At 40.3% G+C, this 12990-nt stretch overlaps 2 protein-coding genes across 4 annotated transcripts; both read right to left on the bottom strand.

The window, feature by feature from the left end:
- Positions 1-2748: 2748 nt before the first annotated feature.
- Positions 2749-5870, bottom strand: LOC307009609 (serine/threonine-protein kinase pim-2-like). Of its 3 annotated transcripts, XM_079633468.1 has the most exons (5): positions 5831-5870; positions 5232-5613; positions 4951-5130; positions 4046-4191; positions 2749-3755 (listed from the first exon to the last, which is right to left on the bottom strand). In XM_079633468.1, exons 1-4 carry the CDS (start codon positions 5864-5866, stop codon positions 4052-4054), a joined length of 738 nt encoding a protein of 245 aa, XP_079489594.1. In that variant the 5' UTR covers positions 5867-5870; the 3' UTR covers positions 2749-3755; positions 4046-4051. The 3 variants fall into 3 exon arrangements, with proteins under 3 accessions (XP_079489594.1, XP_079489596.1, XP_079489595.1); XM_079633470.1 differs by lacking the exon at positions 4046-4191; XM_079633469.1 differs by lacking the exon at positions 2749-3755 and having other exon boundaries at positions 4045-4191.
- Positions 5871-6003: 133 nt separating this feature from the next.
- LOC307008872 (uncharacterized protein) lies at positions 6004-7685 on the bottom strand (the record flags this gene model as incomplete). Its single annotated transcript, XM_079632147.1, has 5 exons — positions 6004-6116; positions 6301-6486; positions 6734-7036; positions 7173-7412; positions 7655-7685. 5 exons carry the CDS (start codon positions 7683-7685, stop codon positions 6004-6006), a joined length of 873 nt encoding a protein of 290 aa, XP_079488273.1.
- Between the last annotated feature and the right edge of the window lie 5305 nt (positions 7686-12990).

Here is a 12990-nt window from a genome sequence, read left to right as displayed (position 1 = left end):
TTCCTCAATGGAGGACATGACGGCGGGATTGAGGAGATCCTCGAAGTATTCCTTCCACCGTCCGACGACATCCCCAGTTGAGGTCAACAGCTGCCCTCCTCCACTGTAGACAGCGGTGGTAGGGCACTGCTTCCCTCTCCTGAGTCGCCGGACGGTTTGCCAGAATCTCTTCGAGGCCAGCCGATAGTCCTTTTCCATGGCCTCACTGAACTCCTCCCAGGCCCGAGTTTTTGCCTCCACAACCACCCGGGCTGCAGTTCGCTTGGCCTGCCGGTACCCGTCAGCTGCCTCAGGAGTCCCACAAGCCAACCAGGCCCGATAGGACTCCTTCTTCAGCTTGACGGCATCCCTTACTTCCGTTGTCCACCACCGGGTTCGGGGATTGCCGCCTCGACAGGCACCGGAGACCTTACGACCACAGCTCCGAGCGGCCGCTTCGACAATGGAGGTGGAGAACATGGTCCACTCGGACTCAATATCTCCAGCCTCCCTCGGGATCCGGTCGAAGCTCTGCCGGAGGTGGGAGTTGAAGATCTCTCTGACAGGAGACTCGGCCAAACGTTCCCAGCAGACCCTTACAGTATGCTTGGGTCTGCCGAGTCTGTCCAGCTTCCTCCTCCGCCATCGGATCCAACTCACCACCAGGTGGTGATCAGTTGACAGCTCCGCCCCTCTCTTTACCCGAGTGTCCAAGATATACGGCCGCAGGTCAGATGAAACGACCACAAAGTCGATCATCGACCTACGGCCTAGGGTGTCCTGGTGCCACGTGTACTGATGGACACCCTTATGCTTGAACATGGTGTTCGTTATGGACAAACTGTAACTAGCACAGAAGTCCAATAACTGAACACCGCTCGGGTTCAGATCAGGGGGGCCGTTCCTCCCAATCACGCCCCTCCAGGTGTCACTGTCGTTGCCCACGTGGGCGTTGAAGTCCCCCAGTAGAACGACGGAGTCTCCAGTCGGAGCACTTTCCAGCACCCCTCCCAGAGACTCCAAGAAGGCCGGGTACTCTGCACTGCCGTTTGGCCCGTAGGCACACACGACAGTGAGAGACCTATCCCCGACCCGTAGGCGCAGGGAAACGACCCTCTCGTTCACCGGGGTAAACTCCAACACATGGGGGCTCAGCTGGGGGGCTATAAGCAAACCCACACCAGCTCGCCGCCTCTCACCATGTGCAACTCCAGAGTGGTGAAGAGTCCATCCTCTCTCAAGGAGTGTGGTTCCAGAGCCTAAGCCGTGCGTAGAGGTGATACCAACTATCTCTAGTTGGAACCTCTCAACCTCACGCACAATCTCAGGCTCCTTCCCCGCCAGCGAGGTGACGTTCCACGTCCCTAGAGCTAGTTTCCGTGTCCAGGGATCGGGTTGTCGAGGCCCCCGCCTTCGACTGCCGCCCGATGGCCCCTTATGGCCCCTCCTGCAGGTGGTGAGCCCACGGGAAGGCGGCCCCACGTCGCTCCTTCGGGCTGAGCCCGGCCGGACCCCGTGGGGGGAGGCCCGGCCACTAGGCGCTCGCATACGAGCCCCAACCCCGGGCCTGGCTCCAGGGTGGGGCCCCGGCTGCGCCATACCGGGCGACGTCACGGTCCTTGATTTATTTTTCTTCATAAAGGGTCTTTTTTGAACCACTCTTAGTCTGACCCGTCGCCTAGGACCTGTTTGCCTTGGGAGACCCTACCAGGGGCATATAGCCCCGGACAACATAGCTCCTAGGGTCATTCGGGTACTCAAACCCCTCCACCACGTTAAGGTGGCAGTTCAAGGAGGGGTGGCAGTTCAAGGAGGGGTGGCAGTTCAAGGAGGGGTGTACTCTTAACTGTACTCTGAACAAAATAATCAAATGAAAGATTAGCATTGAAAATAACTCCAAGGTTCCTCACTTTGCTCTGGGTTTCCAAAACCCAAAAAGTCAGACAGAGAACTAGCTTTGGAAATTTGATGATGGGAACCAATGAGCATAACTTCAGTTTTAACAATGTTCAGACACAGGAAATTATTACTCATCCATGTTTTTATCTCAGAAGATCAGAGTCTTTGACCAGAGTTTTGCTCATCTGGTTTAGAATGTATATAAATCTGCGTATCGTCAGCATACAAATGATAATTGAGGCCGAGTGATCTCTATAAATGATCAAGTGGTGACAGATAAATATTAAAAAGTAAAAGGCCCAAGACTGACCCCTGAGGAACACCAGTGAAAACAGAGCTAATCTCAGACCTATGGCCACCCACTGAAATGAACTGTGAACGGTCAGTTAAGGAGGATCTAAACCACTTTAAAACTGTCCCGACACACCAGCCACTGTTTCAAGACGTGTGAGTAATAGACTGAGATCAACAGTATCAAAAGCGGCTCTTAGAGCAAGAAGAGTGAGAATGGATGTTGCGTCAGAGTCAGAAGCCATCAATAGATCATTGGTGACTTCAACCAAAGCCGTCTCGTTACTGTGAAATCTACAAAAACCCGACTGAAGGGGTTCAAAAAGGTTATTAATCGTGAGATGGTTACACAAATCAGAGTCAACAATACTCAAAGTATTTGAGATTTGAGATAGGACGATAATTATTAAAATCATCCCAGGACAACATTCTTTTTTGTTTTTTATTGTTCATTTAATTCTGCAATCATGTAAGCAGAATATCGCTGGGAAATCGCTAAACTCCAGCGCATGTTCATTTTCAGATCATCAGTGCTTTTCCCGCAGTGCAGAGCGAGCATGCGAGGAGAGAAAAAAGCTCTGTTCGGGGAAATTAAAGCTATTTACATCTGGCAACCACAAACATCAACTCTAGTGGGGACTTGTTATCAATGTAAGATAACACAAATGTCAAATAAAATAAGCATTTTCAGGAAAAGTAACGAGTGGGCAAATATCGTGACGATTATTTAAAATGAATCGAGAGAGGTAGATATCGTTATCGCGATTAAAATACGATAAATTGTGCAGCCCTACTTCTTAGTGCGCAGATTGTCGTTATACCGTCATGGAGCAGAGTGAGCAAAAGTAACCTTGCGTGACCTCAGAGGAGGAAAAGAGTCTAGATTAGCAGCAAGAGCGTCATTTAACTGTGAGACTTTCTCCTCCAAAGATGTAAAGTGCAGATTACTTAAAGTGGAAACAACAGAATTGGAAAAAACGGTCTGATCAATAGATTTCCACTTCCGAAATGTTACGGTTCGAATGGTAGGCGCACAAAAATAATGTAGTTCCCAATTAAAGAAGAAAGCTGATTGATCGGACAGTCCGAGGTCAACAGGTGAAAACTGCGATACAAATGAGTCATTAATAATCACAAGATTCAGAGGATGGCCTTTGCAGTGAGTCGGGCCAGTTACCAATTGCAAGAAATTAAAACAGTCAAGTAGCGATAAAAAGTCCACATGAATGTTGAAATCCCAGACAATAAGAATTCTGTGGAGCTTCAGGGTCAATATTGACAGAAAGTCAGCAAATTCTGACATAGACTTAGCATGTGACTTAGTCTTAGGTGGTTCGTAGACTGTAGCAATGATTGTAGAAGTGGGAACAGAAATACTCAAAACCAAGCATTCAAATGTTGAAAACTGAGGAACAGTGATGACTTGTTTCCAGTCTTGCAGTCTCTCATGTTCTTGCTCAGACGTGGACGGCTCTGAGATCTCTGGTGTGGCGGCTTGAGTTCCTGTCAGGTTGGGGTTGGACTTCAGGCTCTGGGTCACGTCTCGAGCTCAAGTCCTCCACCAACGACGGCAAGTGTGTTATTTCCTATCCAACACAAAGATTATGAACATGTGAACTCATGGATGTTTTTTTAGAGCTGATTTACAACAGAACTGAATTCTTGCAATTGCATCACTGATTCTGTTATTTTCCTGTTTATTACTGTGAAGCCGCTCTGAAACAATCTGTATTGTATAAAGCGCTATATAAATGAAGGTGACTTGACTATAACAAGAACATTACGATGAACACAAATTTGAAAACCTCACTACAAATACTCCAGAGCTGAAGATAAATGATAATAATCCTACTCTGTCTGTTACACTTCCTCACACCTGAAATCACTGATCGAGTGAATCTCCTGAACATCTCCTGAACTTCTCCTGATCATTTCTAATCCATTCATGTTGTAACATCTGCTCTAACGTCGGGCGTTTAGTTGGATCCAGGGTTAGGCACTGGCTAATCAGATCACTGCATTCTGTACACATTTTATTAAGGAGAGAGCTGGTTAGTCATGACCATGTGACACGAATGGTGGCATCTATGAAAACAGCATCTGAAACATGATTAATATAAGGTAAAGTGTTCTTTATCTTTCTTTAAAGGTGAAGTATGTATTTTCTGTGGCACTGAGCGGAATAACAAAAACATAGCATATCATCAAACAACCAAACGCTCAAACATCACAAACGCAGCTCTTACTGGTTCTTCTGAAGGCATGTGTCCAACATATGAGGAATCATTTGAGCTGTGTTGCATTTGTCTTTATAAACATTTGTCTTTATGAACATTTGTGTTTCTGAACGGGTGCATGACGATGCTGTATGTTATTGAAGCGTCCTTTATAGCGTGTTGCATCTCAATGCCCCATTCGCTTTGATGCGTTCATGACCTGTTTAATCTTTAAAGGTATAAATGCAGTTAATTTTGGCTTTCACTTCTGTGACTAAAGCTGAATATATTTTCTCATGGTCCCACAGCGGCTAAACACCCTCAGTAGCCACGCCCCCAAACACACGCTATAGGTTGAGCTGGAAAGACATTGGGAGGCTCAATGTTTACACTTTTGCGGGAGATAAACCCATAAATGACATACTAATAGTAATCGGTGAACAATAAAATGGGAGAAGAGAATGTATTTGAACATAAATCGTACATACTTCACCTTTAACTCCTTCTGCACGGATCCTCTGCTTTATGTGTGTGTTTATCAATATTATCAATATTATTCACTCACCTTTGGATAAGTTGGAGTTCTGAAATGTAACTTTGGCTTCTGTGATTTCCAATGTATTGAGAAAAGGACGACATGCGTTCACCATCTCGTACAACATCACTCCTAGAGCCCAGACATTTGTTGGGACGGCGTGGAATCGAGGTTCAGTGTGGACTTCAGGTGGGCAGTAATCCAGTACTCCTGTAAGCAAGACATTCGCACATTGTTGAGCAATTTTTTTTAAAGCATCAAATAATCAGTAAGTCACTACATTCAGGTTTTCACACTCCAAAAATGCTCACCAACGTATATGTCACTCTCGTAGCCGTCAGCACTAAGTAGGTGACCGCTGCCAAAGTCTATCAGTTTGAGCTGTAACATGTTTTTCCTCAACAGGAAATTCTGCGCATGAACATCACTATGAAAAACGCCGCGCTCAATGCAGTGTTGAACTGCCAGCACAGCCTGTCGCATGATGATCCGTGCTGTTGTTTCATGCAGTTGAGGATTACGAGTGATGAAGTCCAGCAAGCTCTCGCACGGTTCAGGGAACTCCATTATGAGAGTGAATTTTCGAGGGTGTTCAAACCAATCGTACAGCTGTATGACGTAGGGGCTTATGGGTTCTTGCCTCATCTTTAGCAGCAGCGCCACTTCTGTAATGAGAGGTTTGGGATGGCCAGGCTAGAGAAAAGTAGTAGACAGAAGGTTAGCTGGGTAAAAATCTGAAGAAAACATCATTTTAAAATGGACTTTTCTTTTATCTTTGTAGATATAATCAACGGAGCCTTTCCAGGCTTATTTGTCTATTATATTTACAGCGAATGCTTCACACAGGTGTATTGACTACAGAAATCAGCACTTAAACAACACATACACATTTAGCTTTTGACCAACTTACAATAGCAAGATAAAGATCGATGTAAGTCTTGCGCATCCGTTTGATGGCAACCTGCAAAAACACACACAAAAAAACAGTATTCAATAACAGTAACAGTATTTAAGCGCCTGACTTTGCATTTACAATTTGAGCATCTGAGTATTAAACCAAATACTTTAAAAATAAAATACAATTCAGCAAGATTGCTTTACCTTTTTGCCATCAAATTTCCGTGTTCCCTCAAACACTCTTCCGAATCCTCCGGATCCAATCATCTCTCCCACGTTATAGAGAGTCTCAAAGGACCCTAAAAAACAAATCAGAAAAATATGAGAAATATATGAGCTTGCTAGATCCTTTGTTTTAATTTAAAAATATCAGTGCTGGTTGTGTCGAGAAAATCATTTTTGAAAACAAGACTATCTTTAGTGGAAAACATTACGATAATACTGTTTAAAACAATGTTGGAGAAATAATGTGTGTAGATTTACCATTATTTGGCTTGACGGCGGAGTGATCGGGATCAGGTGATGAAGGATCAGGATCAGGATCCAGATCCGCTGGAGGAACAAAAGGCACCACATCATCCACAGCAAAACAGCAGAGGAACGGATACTTCACAGCCTTCCACATCCTGTTGAGCAAAGAACCAGATCCTCTCCTCTTCTTAGGTTTTTCTGAAATGAAGAAAAACAATTGAATTATTAGAAACATCTCTGACGTCAAATTAAGCAAAGATATAATGACATAACTTACATTTGACTGTTAAATTCTAATCTGTAATGTTACAAATCCACAGAAAATTTCAGCAAAATTTTGCAGAGCAACAGTAAATGTGATTGGACATAAACATGATAAAATCTATACTAATAGCAACATCTCTATCTGTACACTTTACAGTCTCCAGCCTCATTTCAGTCTCACCTGTCGAGCTCTTGTTCACCGGTGGCGGTGGTCTCATAAGGACATTTGAAGTCTCCGTTGGGTTGATGGGAACTTGACCAGGCAACGGAGGGCACATAAACTCTTCAAAGCTGTTGGTCCTGGACAATCTCCTGTTGCCGCCACTGCCTTGTTCATATTGGCTTTTCGATCTATCGCCACTCCGCTTCCTCTGGACGATGTACGAGCCTTTGCTGCTGAAGCTCTTCAACCCACATAACCACCTCTTCACATTTCCCACAGAGCGGGACGAAGATGATGTGGACATGATGCCCGGTGAAGAATCTGGGAAACATTTTTAATAATATTACAATTTGGTCACATCAAATTGTTACTTTTTTTTTTTTTTCAACTTTCTTTTTTGAATGATAAATTACTTATTAACTGAGCCATAACTCCTTCAATAAAAGCCTATCCTGACCTCTGTGACAGCGTTTCGATGAAGTGGACGGACGTCCATCATCTGGGCTCTGCAACTCCCTCTTGCTGTCACTGTCAGTCTGATCTGTGGACACAGAAAAAGAAAACTCAGAAGACTGATGGGTGAAATATCCTGGAAGCTCCTGGATCAGTGTCGGGGTCGGGTCTGGCAGCGGATCGTGATCACGATAATCAGAACCGGGTGTCCAAACAGCTGTACTGGAGCTGGAGCGGCCTGAGCCTGGAATATTTCAGACATCACATAGTTAGAAATGTTTTAATAATAATCAATAATGTCAGTGGTTTCAATTACAAATTGTTACTATAGTTACTCAAATGTAAACGCTTATTTTAAATGCAAGGAATCAAATACATGTGATAACTTAGCTGGTAAAATTGATCAAATGGGTTAACATGTAGTCAATAATTGTACAACATCATACCATAACATACCATAAACAAATGAATAACTAAAGCACTCACCTCCTCTTTCACCCATGAGAGCCTGAGACATCTTCCTGCAACCTAAAATAAAAACAATACAAAAATACAATACAAAATACAATACAATAAAATAAAATACTAACGTTAACGTTACCCTTCTCAGCAATACTCCTCCCCCCAAAAATAAAATTAAAAATAAAACAAAAACAAAAAAAGTAAAACTCCAAACACCTTCTAACAAAATAACAATAAACAAAAGTATCCTCGGAAATAATATAAACTTTTAAAAATATAACTTATGGATAAAATATAAAGGATATATCCTCCGATGTTCTTCTTGAAAGTCTCCTCTCAGAAATCCTCCGAACAGTTTTAAAATCTCAAGATCAATCGCACAGAAACTCTGCAAAAGTTTGTCAATTCGCCTCGTCTCTCAACCAACAAACAGCGCTTGGTTCGAGTGTGTATCGGTCAGAACAACACGCGTCGCTATAGCAACAAATAGGTAAATCACTCAAATGCAGTCATAATTCATAACACGTGTCGCTATAGCAACTACAATTCTAATCACTCAAATGCACACGCACGTGCATGATCGAGCACAGGGAGCTCAGATCGAATCTGAACACATTTATTGAAGTTACAAACTTAATGTTTACGTTTTCTTTAATAATACATATGAGATTTATTATTTTTGAACAGTTATTTGTTTTGACACGTTTTCAAAACACACGCGCACACACACACACACACACACACACACGTGTTCTCCCGCTCTCGCGCTCTTTCGTGGCAGCAGCGAGAGGAACTTCAGCGCAGAACTTCAGGTGCTGAAACTATCAACTGATGCCGTTTTCTTCCTTCATAACTTGTAGCCTGCTGAGATGGAGATATTTGGGTAACGTAAATACCTGTGCAATACTTTCCGCGAACTCTGTTTTGAAGTTTGAGTTCCGAGAGGAATTTACTGGTACACCTGTTCAACGAGCAAGTTCATAATTGGTAAGTAGCCACGTGCTTTTTCTGTTTTGCTCCTGTGTGCTGACTGATGATGGGGCCGCTGTGCCTCGATGAAACCGTTTGTTTACATAGGCATATGTTACATATATATTTACAGACTGTTGCTTACAATTCTGAAATGGCATATTTCAAAAAGTTATTTGTTGTGAGAAACCGATTTAGTGTCGGGTTCGATCTTAAAATTGAACAGTACTGGTCGGGTCGGGTCAAACGATCTCGAGTAGGGTATATGGGCTTTCAATCTGGGCATTGAATCACGTTTTTGCATGTTATTGCCTATTTTTTTTACAGTCTAATGTTATAGCCTACTTGTGCAGAGCACGAGCAAGTTTATGGCTGCTTTTCACTGAACGGCCACCAGTGTCGCTAATAACAAGGGTTTCTGAATTCTATATAGTCATCCCTCTGGTTATCTTCGGGGTCTTTTTAACCCCCTTTTTAATGACTTTTGCAAAAAAATTAAAAATAATAATAATCTTTGTCCAAATGGTATGAAACGTTCTTCGACTCTCAACACTTTCTGGATCTACAAAAAAAAAAGAAAAAAAAAAGAAAAAAAGAAAATTGGAATGATATTATCTGTTAAGTTAGTGTGAAAAAAATACAAATAAATAGTGACACTGGTTGTCTACAGGGTCCCTGGAGATCCCAGGCAATAACATGTAACAGACTAATAGTTTTTTTTAACAAATGTAATTTTAATCCGTTAATTCATGTTTTTAATCCACATTTGTGCAGTTTTTGGAGGATTTATGATATATTTAAAATTTATATATAAAAAAGAAAAGGAAAAAAGAAAAAGCTTTTTATGTAAAATTAACTTTATAAAAGACCCACATTTCTAAATTTCATTTATGAGGATAACATGGATAATTTTATATGGTTTAGTGTAAAATGTTTATCCATATTTTGGAAAATTTTGTTTTAAAAGTAAAAAATTATCATTTTAGCCACTCGATGGCTATATAGCTCCACTATATGCTATTTGCTATTTGACTAACTGAAAAATATCTTTTCACAAGTTTTTCCAGTTGGATTCATATCTAAATATTATGAAATCACAGTTCTAAAAAAACAAATTACTTTTTTTGTCAAAGTTTAGCATTTTTTTGTACTGAAAAAAACCCCCTTCTAAGACCCCGCATAGAATATAGACAAAATTAATAATCAAAATCAGAAACAACGCAGAACACATAGACAGAAATGAAGTGGCACACTTCTAACAGGGCTAAAAACATTCATAATGCAAAATTATCACACACACACACACACACACACACACACACACACACACACACACACACACACACACACACACACACACACACAGAGAGAGAGAGAGAGAGAGACAAAAGTTACTGCTTTATTTACTCATTTGTTATGCTGTTCAGTTCATTGCATTTTGATGTTCATGTCATGTAGTTGTACTCAATATATAACTATCTATTCTGTTACAGTTAGTAACTGGAGTGTAGATTATCATTTATTTAAATATTTTTTTTCATATAATTGTACAAATGTAAATTCTAAACTCAACTTTTATCTTTTTTAGGTTTGATTCTAATCATAATGTAACACTATTAAAAAATGTCAGTACAAAAAATGCTACACTTTGACAAAAAAGTAATTTTTATTGTTAGATGTGATTTCATAATATTTAGATATGAATCCAACTGGAAAAACTTGTGAAAAGATATCTTTCAGTTTGTCAAATAGCATATAGTGGAGCTCTATAGCCATCTAGTGGCTAAAATGATAATTTTTTACTTTTAAAACAAAATTTTCCAAAATATGGGAAAATTTTACACTAAACCACGTAAAATTATCCATGTTATGCACATAAATGAAATTTAGAAATGTGGGTGATTTATATAGTGAATTACATAAAAGACTGTTTTTGTATAAAAACCTATTTACATTTTTTAATTTTTATTTATTTATATAAATTTAAAATGTATCATAAATCCTCCAAAAAAACAGTCAAAGTTTAGTTAAATGGCCTGTCATACAGTAGTAGCTACTAGTGATCAAAATTGGCATCTTCACATTTATTTGTATCTGTATTATCTATATTACAAATTTGTTAAAAATGTTGTACTCTTAAGTAGTTGTGCTTGGAGTCAGTTTTATTTTTGATGTGGCTCAAAAGGGACGCAACAAAATTGGGACACACGAGAAAGCCCAACATTTTATTAACTAAAGGAAAACTATACATAAGCTGTGTAATGTAGCAGTCAGACATCAGTTATCAAGTAGGCCGCCCGCATCTCCATCTGTCTTGCTTCTTTTAAAGGGGAAGAGGGGAGTTAGTAGCAGGCGTCACTGATGTGATCTGTTGGTAGAGGGGAGTAATTCGTCCAGTGCTGGGAAAACCCCACGGGTCGGCACAATAATGCAATGAAACGTCAAATTGTATGGACATTTTTGGCCAAGCTCTCATACAAAGAAATGAACACATGCAAAAACAAGAGAGAACCAACAAAAATATTACCTGATGATTATGTTGTATGCTTTTTTCCTAGCTGTGAGCTTTTTGTTTCTCTGTATTTTTTGCATGGTAAAATTAAACCTGTAAAGGGCGGTTTATCTGACAAAATGAAAAGTTTAAACTACAGCAGTTTAAACTTTTCATTTTGTCAGATAAACCGCCCTTCAGATTATTTATATATTTAGGGGTGGGCGATATGAGCAAAAATACATATCACGATATTTTTCGATGTCCGGACGATATCGATATTATATTGCGATATGAGAAAAAAAAATTCCACCTTAGTTAAATGACAGGCAAAATATGCATTTAAACCCTATATAACTAGAAAAAGGTGAGGGATTTCATTGGACATAGAAATGAAAACTCTTTTACAATTACAATGGGGTACAATGTTTACATCTACCTACAATTTCTGTTAAGCTATGATTTTGTATTATTGCTTGACACAAATTTCACGATTTCAATTCAATTCTTGTGATTTGATAATATTGACTCATTTGGATAAATATTAGGTACACAAGATGGGTGTTAATTTTCTCAAGAAAAAACCCTCCCCTAATGCTGTAAATACACACAGCCCTATATCAGCTGGTAGTAGCCTATAATTTAAATATAATGCGTTTATTATAACAACTTTATTTAATGAAGTAAAAAAATATATAATAAATGTGTAATATAGTGCACATATTTAGCAAAATACTCTCTATAGCTGTTTTTTCTAGCCAACTAACGTTCTATATATGGTCATTAAATGGCTTTCCTAGCTGTGGAAAAGCTGTGGAGCTTTCCACACTCACTAATGCATACAGTATGCAACGACATATAATTGAGAGCATTATGAGACTAAGTGTTATCAACATGTCAATTTATTATAAGCAACACAAGACTTTAACAGCCAATGACATTTACAGCTGAGGAGACTGGACTGATTTTCTACTGTTTAGTGTTAATCACCATTTAACTTAACAGTTAAGAGCTACATTTAGCCTTAGATGTTATATGAATATGGCCCTTGAAGCACAGGTTTTATCAGCTGACAATAATAATACAAATAAAATATAGCTGCAAGCAGCAATCACCGGGGCCAAGCGCAAGCAAGACGATAAGACATGCCAAAGTGGCTGGGAGTGAGAGACCAAATGCAGCAAGGAGCAATTGAAGACATTTAAAGATGAATTTTGGCAAAATGGTTGAAAAATCACATACATTAACTAAAAATAAGATTATCACTTTCGACCAATAGGTGGCGCAATTACGAAACTGATGTGATGTGGTCAGAGTGAAGTGACAATGACACATACAAAGTTTGGTGTCAATATGTCAAGGCATTGCAGATATAAAGCCTGAATAGTCATTTTGGCATCATGCCTCAACTTTGCATCTGCGGTATACGAAAACGGTTTTGTCTATCGACACGAAATCCATAACTTTTACTCGGCACGGTCTGGAGATGACACGATCCGATTTTGGTGAAAATCGGACGTTCGGTCTAGGAGGAGTTCGAAAAAGTAGGTTTTAAAAGAAAATAAAGATGGCGGAATAGAAGTTTTGGTATTGGTAAGCAAAATTGGTATCTATGTCAGTGTTTCCTCTAGGATTTTTTCCAGCTGTGGTGGCAGGCCCATTTCCCCAGGGGGAGGGTGCGTCGCCCATGAGTGATATTCCCATGGGCCACGCCCCCTTGCCCCAGGTGTTTAAACCTCCCCTAAGTATTATAATTTGGGCTGGGTATCGATTAAGATGTTCCAATTCGATTTCGATTCGCAAGCTCTCAATTCGATTTCGATTCGACTCACACACAAATCCTATATTTGTAAAAAAAGAACAGTGAACATAAGTTTATAAGTGGTTAATTAATCAAAAG

Source organism: Phoxinus phoxinus (assembly GCF_949152265.1).
Source record: "Phoxinus phoxinus genome assembly, chromosome: 13".
Classification (NCBI taxonomy): Eukaryota; Metazoa; Chordata; class Actinopteri; order Cypriniformes; family Leuciscidae; genus Phoxinus; species Phoxinus phoxinus.
The sequence above is the reverse complement of the archived record's forward strand: the minus strand, read 5'-3'. Positions and strand labels throughout refer to the sequence as shown.